General features: G+C 55.9%; 6 protein-coding genes across 6 annotated transcripts; 5 read left to right on the plus strand and 1 right to left on the minus strand.

Moving 5' to 3' along the window:
* Positions 1-4245: 4245 nt before the first annotated feature.
* KRP23_11267 (uncharacterized protein) lies at positions 4246-4707 on the plus strand (the record flags this gene model as incomplete). Its single annotated transcript, XM_067881801.1, has 3 exons — positions 4246-4507; positions 4576-4605; positions 4700-4707. The coding sequence occupies 3 exons, from the start codon at positions 4246-4248 to the stop codon at positions 4705-4707; spliced, it is 300 nt and encodes a 99-aa protein (XP_067741079.1).
* A 1599-nt stretch (positions 4708-6306) lies between these two features.
* KRP23_11268 (uncharacterized protein) lies at positions 6307-8365 on the plus strand (the record flags this gene model as incomplete). Its single annotated transcript, XM_067881802.1, has 4 exons — positions 6307-6717; positions 6779-6958; positions 7036-7570; positions 7995-8365. The coding sequence occupies 4 exons, from the start codon at positions 6307-6309 to the stop codon at positions 8363-8365; spliced, it is 1497 nt and encodes a 498-aa protein (XP_067741080.1).
* A 1869-nt stretch (positions 8366-10234) lies between these two features.
* KRP23_11269 (uncharacterized protein) lies at positions 10235-10810 on the plus strand (the record flags this gene model as incomplete). The annotated part of the gene is made up of 1 exon (XM_067881803.1): positions 10235-10810. One exon carries the CDS (start codon positions 10235-10237, stop codon positions 10808-10810), a length of 576 nt encoding a protein of 191 aa, XP_067741081.1.
* A 786-nt stretch (positions 10811-11596) lies between these two features.
* Positions 11597-12253, plus strand: KRP23_11270 (uncharacterized protein; the record flags this gene model as incomplete). The annotated part of the gene is made up of 1 exon (XM_067881804.1): positions 11597-12253. The coding sequence occupies one exon, from the start codon at positions 11597-11599 to the stop codon at positions 12251-12253; it is 657 nt and encodes a 218-aa protein (XP_067741082.1).
* A 740-nt stretch (positions 12254-12993) lies between these two features.
* On the plus strand, positions 12994-14594 carry KRP23_11271 (ABC transporter G family member 41; the record flags this gene model as incomplete). Its single annotated transcript, XM_067881805.1, has 2 exons — positions 12994-13549; positions 14587-14594. The coding sequence occupies 2 exons, from the start codon at positions 12994-12996 to the stop codon at positions 14592-14594; spliced, it is 564 nt and encodes a 187-aa protein (XP_067741083.1).
* A 2222-nt stretch (positions 14595-16816) lies between these two features.
* Positions 16817-17233, minus strand: KRP23_11272 (uncharacterized protein; the record flags this gene model as incomplete). Its single annotated transcript, XM_067895925.1, has 1 exon — positions 16817-17233. The coding sequence occupies one exon, from the start codon at positions 17231-17233 to the stop codon at positions 16817-16819; it is 417 nt and encodes a 138-aa protein (XP_067741084.1).
* Between the last annotated feature and the right edge of the window lie 523 nt (positions 17234-17756).

Genomic DNA, 17756 nt, shown 5'->3' on the forward strand with positions numbered 1-17756 from the left:
ACTCACGCTGCCCAGCAAACCTGCTGCCAGTGCTATGGCTACGCTGAGGGAGATGACGACACGTGCAAGAATGTTGCTCGTGGTGACAAACTCTGCTGCGGTGGCGACACCGACATGTACGATGCCTGCTACGCTAAGTTCACAGAGTGGAGTGACGACTCGCGCACGCAGCTGGCGAAGGAAGTGGCGGCGTCGACCGCGACGTGGAAGGTCGTGAACAGCCACTACTCGCCCTACGCTCACTACGACGAGACCGGCATGAAAAAGTGGTTTAAGATCCTCAAGGACTCGGGTGTCCAGCTCTGGATGAACGGCCACACGCACGGTGAGAACCACGACTACTCGTCCTCGCACAAGGTGCACTTTGTGGACAACGGTGCTGGTGGCGGTATCCAGAAGGAGTCTGCCAGCGGTATCCCGGAGTACGCTTCGTCCGATGTGGAGGCCGTGTGGGCGTACGGTGGCCAGGAGTACGGCTTCATGTCCGTGGAGGCGTCTGAGGAGTGGTTGAAGCTGCAGTACCACACGGCAGACGACTCGTGGTCGTACGCCGAAAGCTTTAACTCGACTACTATCGGCGGCGTGGCTACGAAGCACTGCTGGTACATCCCCGTTGACGGCGACACCGGCAAGGAGTGCTAAATGTTACAAGAGAGTTTGAATGAATTAACCATTTTGATCTACGTAACCTACTTTTGCTGTTTGAACGGGATGAAGGCTAACGGCAAAAGCTGATGGTTGCTACATCGCTGAGCGCTCGCGTTGTTGAAATGTCGAGAGTATTGTTGCCTCTCTACCAATTGCGACCGGAGTTGGGGTGGATTTTGCCTTGAGAACAAAATGATAGACGCTGTCAACCAGTTCGTACCCACGATGTAGTGTGGAGCGTGCATCACAACGGGGCAATTCTCTCTTTATCGTTGCTTCGAGACTCAATTCAGATGGGTGAGGACGCCTCGTCCAGCCTGGGGTCGATATCGCGGCAGCACGTTAGAAAATTGGTGTTCGAAGCGATCGCCAAAGTCTTGAATTCATGGTAAGCTTACCGCTGCAGTCCCACTGACTATTTAATCAAATCAAGCTGGAAGACAAGGAGCCGGGATAGGATAGCCCCACACCGTACAGATGGCAGTGCTTCGTCGCACAACTCCAGTTCAGAGCCGTAACAACGAGGCACAGAGTCCTCGCCATTTGCACTTTTGCCGCGGAGGAGAGGTATTAGCGCACCTGTTAGGAGGACAGGACAAACCACAGCACACGAGCACGACGCGCAGCGAAACTAGGTGTCAAGATGATGACCAAGAAGGCCCAGCTCACCGGCGTGGTGTTGGTTCTCGCCATCATCGGCGTGATTGTCGGTGTCATGGTGACTCGTAACGCGAGCAGCTCGGCGAGTGAATCGTCGGGGACGTCTAGTTCTGGCTCCGGTTCTAGTGTGGCGGGTAGTGGCAGCGACAGCTCTACAACTACCAGCTCCTCCAGTGGGACGAGCACTGCGTCCAAGAAGAAGAAGAAGACGAGCACGAGTTCGAGCTCAGGCACAGGCTCCGTCACTTCTGACCCGACTTCCGGTGAGACCTCGTCGTTCGTACGCCCTGTGGTAACACTTTGATAACTGACCGCTTTGCTTTGCTGTCCAGCCAAGTTCACGCTGTCTGCGTTCGCTATCGGTGACTGGGGTACCACCGTCACGCAGGACTCGTGCTGCACTCGCTCGTCGACGTTCAACGACTACGATGTCAATGCCGAGGATATCGTCGCCAGTATTATGGACACGCAGGCTAGCGCTGCTTCGGCGCCTCCCAAGTGCATCCTCAGCCACGGGTAAGGCCATGAACTGTTCTCATTGCTCTTGGCCACACGCTAACCATACGTTTGCTCTCTATTCCTCCAGCGACAACTTCTACTGGACGGGCATTGACAGCGAAGGTAGCCGCGACTCGCGATTCACGACGACTTTCGAGGGCAAGTACGACGGATCGAACATCAAGAGCGTGCCGTGGGTCAACGTGCTGGGCAACCACGACTACGGTGGTGCCAGCTACATCTGCTCGGACGACAAGGGCCTCGCCAAGTGCTCTTCCGCTGACGACCTGGTGAAGGCGCTGTCCAACAAATTCTCGTGGCAGTCAGACTACACGAGCCCGAACGATAACCGTTGGGTTCTGAAGGACCACTTCTACGTGTACACGATTGAGGACTCGGACTCGGGTGTGAGTATCGACATTTTCAATGTGGATGCCGGAGATGCCAGCACGCACGGCGCGCAACAGACTTGCTGCCAGTGCTACGGCTACGCTGAGGGTGACGACAAGATGTGCAAGAACGCCGCCCGTGGTGACGAGCTGTGCTGCGGTGGCGACACTGACATGTTCGATGCCTGTTTCGACAAGTTCACAGAGTGGAGTGATGACTCCCGCAAGCAGCTGGCGAAGGAAGTGGCGGCGTCGACTGCAACCTGGAAGATTGTCAACAGCCACTACTCGCCGTACGCTCACTACGACGAGACCGGCATGAAAAGTGGTTCGACATCCTCAAGGACTCGGGTGTCCAGCTCTGGATGAACGGCCACACGCACGGTGAGAACCACGACTACTCGTCCTCGCACAAGGTTCACTTCGTGGACAACGGCGCTGGCGGTGGTATCCAGAAGGAGTCTGCCAGCGGAATCCCCGAGTTTGCTGCTGGTGAGGTTGAGAACCTCTGGGTCTACGGTGGTCACGAGTACGGTTTCATGTCCGTGGAGGCGTCTGAGGAGTGGCTGAAGCTGCAGTACCACACGGCGGATGACACCTGGTCGTTCGCGGAGAGCTTCAAGTCGACCACGGTTGGTGGCGTTGCTACGAAGCACTGCTGGTACATTCCGTTGGACGGCGGTGAGGGCAAGGACTGCACGTCCTCGTAGATGGAAGCTGTGAGTCGCACGAAGACAGTGTTAGGCTGAAGTGAATTAATCTCATGCCACGTTTGCACGTATTTTGCTGTTTGAACTTCTCATTTGCATTGTCGATTACACCAAAATTCGGCATGAGAGATGTCAACAACGTGGACCGTGGTTAAGACTGTTTGATTTTCTCATGCACGTCAGTCCATTTGGCTCTCCTCCTCGAAGGCACCACAACAAGCAAGCAGTACATGTAACACACATCGCTGGTGTAAGATCGCATGCTGCACGCTATGCACCTGAAAGTATGCCAGGTTGATATCAACAAGTAGTCGAGCAGTTGATTGCCTTGTGTTCGCTCCACTCCGAAGAGCTCCATTTGCAGTGTACTCGCGACATTGGCAGCACGAACTGAAACATTGGTCGCAGCTGGAGAGCTCAGGACTCCCCGTGTAAGTTAGCGGAACTGTGCACTCTTCCATAACTTACCCGTGCACACCCCAGCGTCAAACACAGTCCTAGTGTCTCGTGCGCGGTAATTGGCCTTGTGGTTAAGTTTGGCCAGCCGTCGTAAGTATCTTTTCAGTTGGGTGGGCCCTGGAAAGCCTCCGAGGTCGACCAACGATCGTAGAACGGCTGCTGCTTTAGGCGATGGTCGACGCTGGCGTGGGTAAACTACCGTACGTGTCTTCGGAGGACATTCGTGGCACGATTTTTCCCGTCGCCATGTGTTGGGAATTCCGCAAGGATCCCAGATTAATGCGTGGGAGCTGCTGCTTAATCCACGAGGGAACGATCGCTTCAACTCGCGTGGGACTTGCCGTCAGCGCCCGAAATGCAGCAGCGTCTTCTTGCCCCTCGCTACATGTACGAACGTCGACCAATGCTCCCCAGCCTTGCTTGCTGGATAGTTTCGCATGGATAACCGCAAAGAGCATTTTGCTGATTGATTTGTGTCTGGTCCATGTGGGTGCGACACGTTTTTAATCGGCTGGGCTAGACGAGTAAATAACCCAGCCAATCACAGCCAAAAAATCAGAGCCAGCTTATTTCGCGGCGATTTGGAACCTCTGTCAACAGATAATTTGATAAATATGATTCAATTATTGGTACAACAACGTCAGAATAAATCTTATAATATGATTCTTCGCTATTCCGATATGGTTCAACGTATCTAAAACATGGTGCTCGATTCTGATCGGGTGAAATAGCCCGTCCATTTACGGCTATTTTACGTAATAAATGATTTTCCAAAAAGAGACCGCTGAATTTCTGCATCCTTTCCCGATCTGTTCCGTGGGTCTCCTCATTCACAGATTCGCCTCGACTGGACAAGGTGCAGAACTAGGAATCAGGAAGCAATGGCGGTCAACAAGCGCCTGATAATCATTGGCGTGGTGGTGCTCTGCGCCGTGGTGGGTGCCATCGTGGGCGTGATCGTGGCCACCTCGTCCAGCTCGTCCAGCACGTCGTCGGAGGAATCGGCCAACTCGAGCGGCGGCTCCACCGCCTCCAGCGGCAGCAGCGGCACGAGCGGCACCAGCTCCTCCACCAGCAAGAAAACGTCAACAGGCTCGGGCAACTCAAGCGTCACTTCCACTGTGACGTCGGACCCCACATCAGGTATGTTGGACATTGATGGGAGAGAAAAAGCCCACAGAAAATAATGGGTTTTATTTTGCTGTTTGTAGTGACGTATTCGCTCGCGGCCTTCGCCATCGGTGATTGGGGCACGACCGTGACGCAGGACTCGTGCTGCACTCGCTCTGAGACGTACAACAACTTTGACATTGTGGCGGAGGATGTCGTGTCCAGCCTCATGAACACGCAGGCGGGCAACGCCGACGTGAAGCCCAAGGCCGTTCTCAGCCACGGAGACAATTTCTACTGGACGGGCATCAACAGCGAGGACGCACGTGACACTCGGTTCACGGCCACCTTCGAAGGCAAGTTCGACGGAAGCAACCTGGCTGGCATCCCCTTTGTGAACGTGCTGGGCAACCACGACTACGGTGGTGCCAGTTACATTTGCTCGGACGGCGACAACAACGCCAAGTGTAGCACCAGTGACGAGCTCATTACGGCGCTGGAGAACAAGTTCAAGTGGCAGCAGGAGTATACGAGCCCTAACGACGACCGCTGGGTGCTCAAGGACCACTTCTACGTCTACTCGATCGAGGACTCGGACTCGGGGGTGAGCATTGATATCTTCAACGTGGACTCGGGCGATGCCGATGTACACGCCGCTCAGCAGGTGTGCTGCCAGTGCTACGGCTACTCGGAGGGTGACGACGAGTCGTGCAACGGTGTGGCCCGTGGTGACGACTACTGCTGCGGCGGTGACACGGACATGTACGACGCGTGCTACGCCAAGTTCACCGAGTGGAGTGACGACTCGCGCACGCAGCTGGCGGAGAAGGTGGCGTCGTCTACCGCGACATGGAAGATCGTCAACAGCCACTACAGCCCCAGCGTTCACTACGCCGAGAAGGGCATGAAGACGTGGTTCGACATTCTCGAGGGCTCTGGCATCCACGCGTGGGTGTACGGCCACACGCACGGCGAGAAGCACGACTACTCAGAGTCGCTTGGTGTGCACTTCGTCGAGAACGGAGCTGGCGGTGGTATCCAGAAGGAATCAGCCAGTGGCCTACGACGTACGCTGCCGAGTACGTGGAGAACGTCTGGACGTACACGGGCGACGAGTACGGCTTCTTCTCCCTGACGGCGTCGGAGGACTGGCTGCAGCTGCAGTACCACACGGCGGACAGCTCGTGGACGTTCGGATCGAGCATGACCGACACGACCGCCGGCGGCGTGGAGACCAAGCACTGCTGGTACATTCCGGCCGATGGCACGAAGGGCGAGGAGTGCTCGTCGTAAACAGGAACCTTCGCCTCGTCACCACGGCTTGAAGGTGCCTGAGTGGAATCGTCGTCCAAGTGAGTGAGTACTAAGGCCTTCCTCCCGTAGCAGGAACATACTTGTATTTGTAGGCCAGTGACAGAGAAGACGAGCTCCGCAATCGTATATTCATCCCATTTCCCCTTTTTCAATTTGGAGTTTCTGCTGCCACAGAGGAGCAATGGTGGTCCACACCAATCGTCAATGATGCCCTATATACATAAAATGCAAACTTGGCTCGGCGCGCGTGCGGCTTTCACCGTGGTTCCGCTTCGCTCCCGCTCACGGGAATCCACACCGCACGGGGTGCCCCATACCTGGGGAGTTATTTTTGTTGTTGCGGCGCGAAGCGGCGCCAGCACACGGGAAGAACGCATTTGAGGTGTTGTGTGGACCACCATAATTCACCTGTGGCAACGTCCTTGAAACTCGTCTTTTCTGGTCGGATAAGCTCGCAGGTCAGCAGCTCATTGCTCTCGTGTCGCCATGAAGCTGCTCTCGCTGTCTCTGGGACGTCTATGGTTCTGTACGGCGTCAATGCTTGGACCATGCGCAGCGTCACCTCTTACCAAGCGCGCGTGGAGACGTTCGCGCCCGTATGGGACGCCGACCACCAGGTTTTCGTGTCGGGAATTCCCGATGGTTTGCCTTCCAACGGGAATTTCTCGTTCGAGCAGCGCCACCGAGCCGCAATGGACTCCGTGACCACTTCCAGCGTCGAGGGCGCGCTCCTGTACCTGCAACGCGACTGCATCGACCGAGGCGTGGACCCATCAGACGCCTCCATGGGTTGTCAACGCAGGAACAACGTGAGCGTCATCACGTTCCTCGAGGTGCAGATCGTACAGCCCAACGCCGCGCTGGCCGAGTACCAAGAGCAGAGATACATGTACCCAGAGTTCTGTCCCTTTGTGGATGGAGGATGGGGAGTGTGTCTATACAGATGAAGACGGGAGCTCCAGTGGAAAGCACCCGCCAGAGTGCAAACAGTTCAATGGACTGGACGGCCAGCCGGACATTGGACCGTGTGTGGGCGCCCAAGCCTTTTCGGCGGACATGGAGGCTCCGTACTATGATACGGTCTGGTTCTCGTACCCCAACAGTTGCGTCACGTCGAGCTGGACGGCCGGCAAGAGCGACGAGTGCAGACACAAAACCCTGGTGGCTTGTGTCCGTTTGGGACGGACCCGGACGGCGTGGCTTGCACGTTTTCGTATAAGATTCTTGGATACTTGTCTATTGATCAGTTGGTGGGCATCACGGCGATCAACGAGACGAATTCGACGTCGAGTGATTCAGTTGGCTCCAGTTCGGGATCGGAATCGTCAGCATCGGCGATTGATAGCGTTCAGATGGCGGCGGCCAAGTACTACAAGAACTACAACGCGTTCTGCCAGGCCGGGAACGTGGAGTTCCACTCGTTCGACCAGGACAAGACTCTGGGACTGAAGAACGTGACGAGTATCCCGTTCTGGGAGAACCCGTCGTCTCTTGAGACCAACATCGCACGCACAAAGCTCATGATCGCTCTCTACAACGAGCTGGCGGACGAGGCCACGAACCACATGACGCAGTTGCCGACCGACCTGGATGCACTTCGAGATACGAACCCTCCCTGCTACGAGAACGCGGAGGTCTGCTACGACGCCCAGTTCGGCTGTCGACGGCATTCCTACGCGCAGGTGTGCTCGGTGTGTCGCGGGCAGCGAGACTTGTGCGTCCGGCAGATCTCTTCGTACACGTTTCCAGAGCTGGAGAAAGCGGTACGCACCGTGTCGGTCAGTGAGCTCCGCAGTGGAATTTTCGCCAGACTAGCGCACAAGACGCAGCCACCGCAAGCTCCAGCGGCAGCAACGGCGCAGCTTCTGTTGTGCGTACCGGTGGCGATGCATCTGTCCTGCTATTGCAGTGCATCAGCCTTTCGTCCTGCTTACAATCGCGAGTGCGCTGCCAATGTAAAATGCATCATGCATATAGAATATCTAACAACAATGTACGAGAGCTCGGGCGTTCGCCTCCTTTGAGCCTGGTATTATAGCCGCCTGGATATTCTGTCGAGGAAGGGTAATCTTTTTCGGGTCAAGTAATCATCAACATTGTCACGAAGCTCGCCACTCTCCGATTTGCGGCGGACTACCGAATTGCTCGACAAGAGGTCACGACGTATGCCTCTTCCGCCTCTTTTGCGTTGCACTCGTGCTGTCAGTCGCCGTTAAACTTATCGACGCGGCCGAGTGCACGTCGGCTCAGGTCTCCGAGCTCTCAACACTCAGCAGCAACGTCACGACCGAGTGCGGCAGCGACGCGCTGTCCAGCACCACAACCGCCTATTGCGACGACAGCGCGTGCCTGGCGCTCTTAACCAGTTTGGTGGCCAGCGTCCCGTCCTGTGAGGTGCAGAGCTACAACCTGCGCACAGTACTCACCACCGCCATCAGGTCGTGCGACGCCGCGTCTGACGCCATCCCAGCCTCCAAGTCGATCGCCATGTCACTTCACCAGTCCAAGCAGTGGCCGACAGCACTACTACTGCTGCAAGTTGCTGTGGTCCTAGGCCTAGCAAGCGGCAGGCTCTGAATTCCACTCACATGAACCTTAACCTGTCTTGAAATCCGTATGCTGTTTATGACAGGTTTACTATACAGAGTTGTACCGGATAAGAGAATGGCAGCCATGCCGTGTCGTCGAGCTCTCGATTCTGTCTACTTAAGACCGAACAAACAACGAACTCTGGAGCTCTGAAGGGTGGGGAACTCTGTGCCCGCTATCTGCTTCTGGATATTGCTGTCCCCTGTGTGAAGGACGCTATGATCGGGATCGTCATGGATGCGATTCGATCACTAGTGGCTGCTGCGACTCGTTGGTCGATCAAGTCGAGACACTCTTCTCCGACTCACGAACGACCATTGTACCCAATACGCGGTTAATATCGTCTGCCGAACGCCACACGAAGCTCTGTGGATACTCGATATACAAGTCGCTCGACTTCATCGAGAGGAAAGACGACGTCGTTCCGCTTCTGGGTCTGCTCCAACTTCCAAACACGGAAATGTAAGAGAAAGTTCCAGCTCACGAATGAAAGTGGCTTTACAATCGCGTTCGCCTGCACCCGATTGACGCAATGAGAATAAGTGGCAGCGTGGCCAATTTTAGCGTAGACTTGGACCGCATTTTCGACTTAGATTTGTTTGCTTCGGGCAACTTCCTCAGCTTCTCAATGCTGAAGCTGACTTGGGACCCTTCAACCTTCTGCCATCGTGGACGCACACTGAGACTTTGAAATCGCAGTGCGCGCAGTTGCCCGATACGCCGCCTCCTACTACGTCGATGAAACTTCCCCATCGTTATACCTTTTTGACGTAAGCGTGAATTCGGATTCTGAGCAGCTAGCTACCTGGGAATGTTGCTGCCAACAATAGAAATCTTATGGGTGTGCGGTCTCGTAGTGAAATGATGGTAGCTGAGGTTGAACTCACACGACCTACTTTTAGTTTTCTTCAGCCGCTATCAAAGAATAATCAAGGCCAGGCATCGAGCTATTCATTGTGGCGCTAGCACAATCTCATGTCTACTGGAAGCAGCACCAGCGTTTGTGTTGGGCTTGACGGCCAGTAACCCAGAAGAAGGCGAAAGCTCAACCAAGTTTGACCCCAGAAAGGTTGAGCAGGCTATACCAAATATATACTTCTTATGTCGGCACCAAATAACTTGCAAAGTAAGACCTACCACTTGCGGAAGACGATGGCTTCAAGGCCGATTATACTTGTTGGTGTTCCGATGCTCCTGTGCACGCCAAGAAGAATCTCACTTAGCAATTCGCCAGCTCAAGCCAACAAGCACCCAACGACCAATCAACCAATACTTGAAAATGCGTCTTTACGCTTCCTGCTTTCGTGCACTCCTGGTTCTCTTCGTCGCCGTCAGTGGCTACCACACAACGGAAGCTTCGACTGCGACGTGCAAGACATTACGCGATTCCAGCAGTACGCTCGCGGCATCTATTGAGTCGTGGACCGAGAGTGATCTTTCAAAATTCGACTTCAACTCGACATTCGAGGAGATCGACGCCGCTCTTCCGTGGCTGTCCAAGTGCGCCGCTGCCATCGACCCGAAGGCAGTTTACATCTCGTTGGCCAGCTCTTCCACGATGAAGACTTGCTTCTCGACGCTCGAAAACTTCAAAGAGACCTCGACACCGCCGATGGCAGGTCGAATGCCTGTTCGATACTGGAAATCACTCTCATCCCGTGCATAAAGTCTGCTATGACGGAAGTCATCATGGACGCGCTGGGCAGTACCGGCGGTTGCTGTGACGATTTGTTGGCTAAAGTCGATACACTCTTCGGATTCCCTTGACGGCTTGGTGCAGACGTTGGCCGAGCTCGGCGCCAACGTGCATGCGGAGAGAGGACGTTCACAAACCTGAAGGGTGCTGTCACGAAAGAAATGTGCATGTACTCCATCGTGAACTCCTTCACGTTCATACAGTCGGACGACGATATGGCGTCACTTTTGAACCTCGTACAAATCCCCAACAACCAAACGTGCAACGCGTTTGCAGGCAAGTCATTCACGAACACGAAGAACGCCGCTGCCACGATCGGATTCGGTACCAACGGAGTGGACACCATGGGCATTTGTCTGGAGCCCATCGACACGTTGATCCAGTACATGAAGACGTGGAAGATCTTCTCATTGACCTTGGACGCGGCCGGCACCAGCATTTCGCTGGCGGACCTCTTCACGTCGGGCAAGTCGATTCGCGGCAACTTGCTTTTCTCGTATGCCACCACGTCGACGAACTTGCCCATGATAGCGCTCCGAACTATGGACAATGTCATCAGGGCTGTGAGTGGAGGCGAGAGCGATACCTTCTTTGAGGACCTGTGGGTTTCGACGCTGAAGGACTACAGCTCGTACGGGGCCTCACTAGCCCTCCACATCCCAAACAACGGCGGCTGCAGCATCAGATCAATCAATCAATCTGCCGTACGCCGACACGGCATCGACGGCGGCGGGTAATGGTGCTTCGACGGCTAAGCTCTCGAACATCGTGACTGTGGGCGCAGCTCTCACCTCGTCGCTGCTGCTGATCGCGTTCTTTTAGTCTCCACATTGTTTGGTTACAACCATAGAATGACGTACCAACTAGCTAAACCTGAACTCGTAAAACTGACTTATGAAAACGCATTGCTTACCAAGAAGAAGTTGAAGCCAGAGAGAGTTGTAAGGCAAGGTCCGACGTTGCATGGGAAACATCTTTGGCTGCGTAGACGTGGCAGACTCCATCCAGCGCAGCAAGCGCCGCCCCTCGCCTCAACTTTCGTCACCGTGGCCCTTAGGTAGCGGAGGGCAGTGCAACTCGGACTCCGCCCACAGTAGGAACTATCCGAACGATTTAACAACCGCATTGAAGGGCACCGTTGGTTCTCACCTCCGTCTTATCGAACGAGGACCCGAGGCATTCCGCTGGCGAGGGCACCAAGCTCCGTAGTCGACAGAGATGCGGTGGGGCTCGCGGTGATCTCGGCTCTAGATTTTTCGATCTTGGTCGAGTTGATATAGACGCTGTCCATGGAGGATGGCAACGAATGCTATCCGGACGTTCTCATGGAGAGGTGGTGCCTTCGATCTCTTTCGAGCCGCCACGCCCTCATCTGTGAAGAGAGGCACGAGTCTGACTTGCTCCGTCTTTAGAGCGTCGAGACCAACGAATGGCAGTCCACCCAACACCTCACTCTCCAATTTGCCACAGCGGCGTCACCCCCGTCCACAGCACCGCCCACTGCCCCCAGTACCCTCACCACCATGTCCAACGCGATGGAATGGGAAGGCCCAATCCCCATGTGGATCGAATCCATCGCCATCGACATGGATGACGAGATGCCCGACGTCGTCTGTACCCCCGTGCCCAGCAAGCCCCAGATCTTCCTCTCGCTGACGCTCGACCTCAAAGACGTCGCCATGGCGTCCCCCACCAAGGTCAAGACGAAGGGCAACGCACCGAGTGTCAGCCCCGTCAAGAGCAAGCAAACCGCCAAACCAGCACGTCAAGCCCGTCGGCAGGTTCTCGACCCTTCAGGTCGTGGCCAGCGACGGAAGGACAAGCAACGCGGCTATGAGAAGGGCTACCGCAGTCGCCAGAAGACCAAGCGTGCACAGGATGAAGCTGAGTGGATCGAACTGGAGATCCAAGTCCGCAAATTGCTGGCCAAACGCACGTCCATCCTCGTGCCGGAGCAATCGCAGGACGAGGCGAAAGTGTCGGTCCACCAGCGATACTTGGAGCTACTCACGGAAGAACGGGTGTTACGAGAGGCCGAGGTGCTCGACAGCTCCATGCTGGCCGCGGAACAAGCTGCGGGGCTGTGGGGCGGGGCAACGGCGACCAGTCGAGAGCTCCGTGCCCAGGTGAATGCCCTCCCGAGTCTGCGCTCGTGCCTCACGTTCGACTTCAAGTGGTAGGCGTATGTTGTTGTTTAGTGTTTGGTGGATCATAATGTACTTCGAGCGTTCGTGCGTTGGACGTCTTCCTCACTTTCCTTGTCTGGCGAAACTCAAACTTCCACTTGGTGCTTCAACGCGACAAGAATAAATGCACATGGAGCATAGAGCGCAGTGCTGTACACTTCATCCCCCACGCGTAATCGAGAATGTTGATGTCTTTCCTCCGACAATACACAACCCGCCCGCGCTGTTCCGCCCTCAGCAATGCAAGACTCCTCGTACAAGAAGTTGGCAGCCGGAGAGAACCAGCATATCCGTTCCGCTTGCCATTAGTGAGAAAGCGTGATGAAGACTGCGGGTACACACTGCCAGGCGTCTCCTATTCTGCATCACAACCACGTTGCTCGAGTCCCTCTGCGCTGGACCATCTGTAGCAGGCAGATCCAGAGAAACGATAGGCACTGCCCCAATTGTGCACTGGTGGCACGTCAACAAGTCTCACCATGTCGCGCTGGCACCGCATACAAACGCATAAAGCAAACAAAAGTCGTCTTCACGCCGATTAGCTCGAGCGTCTTTGGCGCCAACGGATCCCTGCCGAAGCACTGGCGCTGTGCTTGAACGTGCATCTCCATCGGAGCTGCTGCACCTTTCAAATCTTCCGAGGGCGGCGTCTGTCGGTTGTCTAGCGTCGATGGAACTGGACCAGACCCTGCCAAAGCTCACTCGCCATTTCGCCTCGGATCACCAACGCAGCAATGGAGGAACGCGAAGACCATCCGCCCACCAAAACCAACAGCGACGCCGACGACGCCACCGACAACCAAAGCGTCGGTGACGTTGTCCCTGACAGACTCCTGGCGCCGAAGGTGTCGACGTACCGCCTGCCCCGCTTCAGTTCGCGCCGTCTCAGCTCCAACAGCTCCTTCGGCGACCATGACGTGCTGCCCCGCACCAACAGCATGTTCCCTGAGCCCCGTGAGTTGACGAAGGACGACCTCTCCAGTGCCGACGCACTCATGGCAGACGACGTCTTCACCATGAACTCGACGCTGTCGACGGTCATTGAGAACGCCTTGGGCCACCCCATCCCTGGCCTTGAAGTGCGCTTCCGCGACCTCGAGCTGTCGGCGGAAGTGCCGCAGCTCAAAAGCGGCAGCTTGGAAGTGCCCACGCTCTGGACGCAGCTGCAGCAAGGACTGGGCAGCCTCTGCTCGTCCAAGGCGAACAAGCTCACGGTGGACAAGAAGATCCTGCGTGGCGTCACTGGTGTCTTTAAGCCTGGCCGCATCACACTCGTCCTGGGTCAGCCTGGTTCGGGCAAGTCTTCACTGATGAAGGTGCTCGCCAACCGGTTCCACATGGACAAGAACATCTCACTGAGTGGAGACATCGACTACAACGGCAAGGAGCGCTCGCTGATGCTGGATATGCTCCCACGCGACGTTGCGTACGTGAACCAGATCGACGAGCACTACCCTCGCATGACTGTCCAGGAGACCTTCGAGTTCGCTCACCAGTGCTGCTCGGGTCAAGGCTTGGAGCCTTGGGCCGTCGAGGCGCTGAAGAACTGCACGCCGGAGCAACACGAGCATGCTCTCAAGGTAGTGACGGCGCACCATAAGTTTGCGTCGGACCTAATGGTAAAGAAACTGGGTCTGGACAACTGCAAGGACACCGTCGTCGGGAACGCCATGCTGCGTGGTGTGTCTGGTGGCGAACGCAAGCGCGTCACCACGGGTGAGATGCTCGTCGGCAGGAAGCGGTTGCAATTGCTGGACGAGATCAGCACGGGTCTCGACAGTGCAGCCACCTACGACATTTGTAAGTCGTTCAAGAGCGCCGCTCGCAACTTCAACGCGACCGTCGTGATCTCTCTGCTGCAGCCTTCCCCGGAAGTGTTTGAGCTCTTTGACGACGTGCTGCTGATGAACGACGGCAGCATCATGTTCCATGGCAAGCGCGAGGAGGCCGTGCCGTATTTCGAGGACATGGGCTTCCACTGCCCGCCGCGCAAGGATGTGGCCGACTTCCTGCTGGATCTTGGTACCAACAAGCAGGGCGTGTACGTTGTCGGCGCGCCGGGGAGTGTGCCGTACCATTCGGCCGACTTTGCCGAGCGATTCCGCGAATCGACCATTTTCCACAAGACGCTGAAGCACCTCGACGCGCCAGTCAAGGAGGCGCTTCTCATCCCTGATACCAAGCCCTTCCGCTTGTCCTTCTTCGAGGACATGACCATCCTACTGCGTCGGCAGATGATGCTTACATCGCGAGACACGACGTACCTCCTGGGTCGCGCCGTGATGAATATCGTCATGGGTTTGCTGTACGGGTCGACGTTTTGGCAGATGGATGACTCCAACAGCCAGCTTATCCTGGGTCTGCTCTTTTCGTGTGCGATGTTCCTCTCGCTGAGCCAGGCATCGCAAGTGCCGACGTTCATCGAGGCCCGCTCCGTGTTCTACAAGCAGCGCGGTGCCAACTTCTTCCGTTCGAGCGCGTACGTGCTCGCTATGTCTATCGCGCAGGTTCCGATGGCCATCGCGGAGACTGTCGTGTTCGGAGCGATCACGTACTGGATGGGAGGCTACGTTGCGCTTGCCGACCGCTTCATCGTGTTCCTCGTGACGCTGTTCCTGTGTCAGATGTGGTTCACCAGCTACTTCTTCTTCCTGTCCTCGGTCCCCCAATCTCACGGTTGCGCAGCCCGTCATGATGGTGTCCATTCTCTTCTTCATGCTGTTCGGAGGCTTCCTGATCACGAAGGAGAACATCCCGGACTACTTGATTTGGATTTTCTGGATTGACCCCCTCGCGTGGTGCATCCGCGCGTTGAGCATTAACCAGTACTTGGCCCCGAAGTTTGACGTGTGCGTCTATGAAGGCATCGACTACTGCACCACGTACAGCGAGACGATTGGGGAGTATAGTCTCGGCGTTTTCAGTTTGCCGACAGAGTCCATGTGGATCTGGTACGGCTGGGTTTTCCTGTTCGCCGGCTACTTCGTCTTCGTCTTCGCTTCGTACGTCATTCTGGAGTACACACGCTACGAAAGCCCTGAGAACGTCGCGGTCGTCGTCGATGACGAAGCTGCCGAAGACCAGACTGTCTACTCGAAGATGCCGACCACGCCCAAGGCGGCGAGAGAGCACGAAAAGGTCATCGAGATCCAGGACGTGGACGATATCATGGGCGGTGTTCCTACTATCAACGTCCCGGCGGAGCCGACCGGCCGCGGCATCTCACTCCCCATTACGCTGGCGTTTGAAAACCTGTACTACTCGGTGCCGATGCCTGGTGGCAAGAAGGACGAAGAGATTGACCTGCTCAAGGGAGTCTCCGGATTTGCTCTCCCTGGTACGATGACTGCGCTCATGGGATCGTCCGGCGCTGGCAAGACCACACTCATGGACGTCATTGCCGGACGCAAGACCGGAGGCAAAATCCAAGGCAAGATTCTGCTCAACGGACACCCGGCCAACGACCTCGCCATCCGCAGATGCACAGGCTACTGCGAGCAGATGGACATCCACTCGGACTCGGCTACGGTGCGTGAGGCACTCATTTTCTCGGCCATGCTGCGTCAGGATGCCAGTATCCCCACGGCCCAGAAGATGGAGTCGGTCGAGGAGTGCATCGACTTGCTGGAGCTCGGACCCATCGCCGACAAGATCATCCGCGGGTCGTCCACGGAGCAGATGAAGCGCGTGACGATCGGCGTGGAGTTGGCAGCGCAGCCCAGCATCATCTTCATGGACGAACCGACGAGTGGTCTGGACGCGCGCTCGGCCAAGCTGATCATGAACGGCGTGCGCAAGATCGCGGACTCTGGTCGGACGATTGTGTGCACGATCCACCAGCCGAGCACGGAGGTGTTCAACCTGTTCGACTCGTTGCTGCTGCTTCGTCGTGGAGGTCGCATGGTTTTCTTCGGCGAGCTGGGCAAGGACTCCCAGAACCTGATCAACTACTTCCAGAGTTTCTCGGACGTGAAGCCGATCACACCTGGTTACAATCCGGCTACGTGGATGCTGGAGTGCATTGGAGCTGGCGTGGGCTCCGGTCATGCGGATACCAATGGAAGTGCTGCTTCGCTTCCCCTGGACTTTGCCGAACGCTTCGCTGTGAGCGACCAGAAGATGTTGATGGAAGAGGATTTGGACCAAGACGGCGTTCTTCACCCGTCGTCTAACCTCCCGGAGCTCACCTTCGACACCAAACGTGCGTCAAACCCGCGCGTGCAGTTCCAGCTGCTGTGTCTGCGCTTCTTCCGCATGTACTGGCGCACGCCGACGTACAACCTCACGCGTTTGTTCATTAGCGTCCTGCTGGGCTGTGTGTTTGGCATCATCTACCAGGGCACCGACTATTCGACGTACACCGGAGCGAACGCGGGCGTGGGTCTGATCTTCGTGAGCACCATTTTCCTCGGTCTCATCAGCTTCAACAGTGTCATGCCCGTTGCTGCTGACGAACGCACTGCCTTCTACCGTGAACGCGCGTCGGAGACGTACAACGCGTTGTGGTACTTCGTGGCTGGAACGCTTGTGGAGATCCCGTACATCTTCATCTCAACTCTACTGTTCACGATTATCTTCTACCCGAGCGTCGGCTTCACGGGTTACATCACGTTCTTCTACTACTGGCTGGTGGTCTCGATGAACGCGCTGCTGTTCGTGTACTTCGGTCAGCTCATGGTGTTCGCGCTGCCCAGTGTGGCCGTGGCGTCCACTCTTGGTGCTCTTTTCAGTGGTATCTTCATGCTGTTTGCGGGCTTCAACCCGCCGACGGGCAGCATTCCGACGGGGTACATGTGGGTCCACTGGATCTCGCCCCCGACGTACACGATTTCGATGCTGGTGTCGCTGGTCTTTGCGGATTGCTCCGGTGGCAGCACGGATGGCATCAGTTGCCAAACGCTGCAGGAAGCACCGCCAACTATTGGCGACATGACGCTGAAGGAGTATGTGGAGGAGACGTTCGACATGAAGCATGGGGACATCTGGAGGAACGCCTTGATCATGATCGTCTTGATTGTGGTCTTTCGTGTGTTAGCCTTGATCTCGCTGCGGTACATCAACCACCTCAAGCGCTAAGACGAGCGAGCGAAAACATGTATGAACAATTCTTGGTAATGCTTGTCAAGACTCTTGAGCGTAACTAGAACGTACTGCCTATGCTGTCTCCTTGGACAGTTTAAGATAGTGTAACCTGTCTCACCGGACAATTTAACATAACGTAACTTGTCTCCTTGGACAGTTTAAGATAGCGTAACCTGTCTCCTTGGACAGTCTAAGGTAGTGTAACCTGTACCCGCAGGCTTTTGTCAAACGACAGTCCGTTGTTCCACTCCACTTCGTCATTGACCTAAGTCTTTCCTCCATAGATACCGATCGACATCATCATGATCACGTCTCATCCTCGCGGTGCCGGTTGCGGTGCCACATTTGATCATCTGTCAGCACGTCACTTTCGAATTCGCCTCCAGCCAGTCAAGTGATCCGTGCAGTCTCCAAA

This window comes from Phytophthora ramorum (assembly GCF_020800215.1).
Source record: "Phytophthora ramorum isolate Pr-102 chromosome Unknown Phyram_PR-102_s0011, whole genome shotgun sequence".
NCBI classification, from domain to species: domain Eukaryota; phylum Oomycota; class Peronosporomycetes; order Peronosporales; family Peronosporaceae; genus Phytophthora; species Phytophthora ramorum.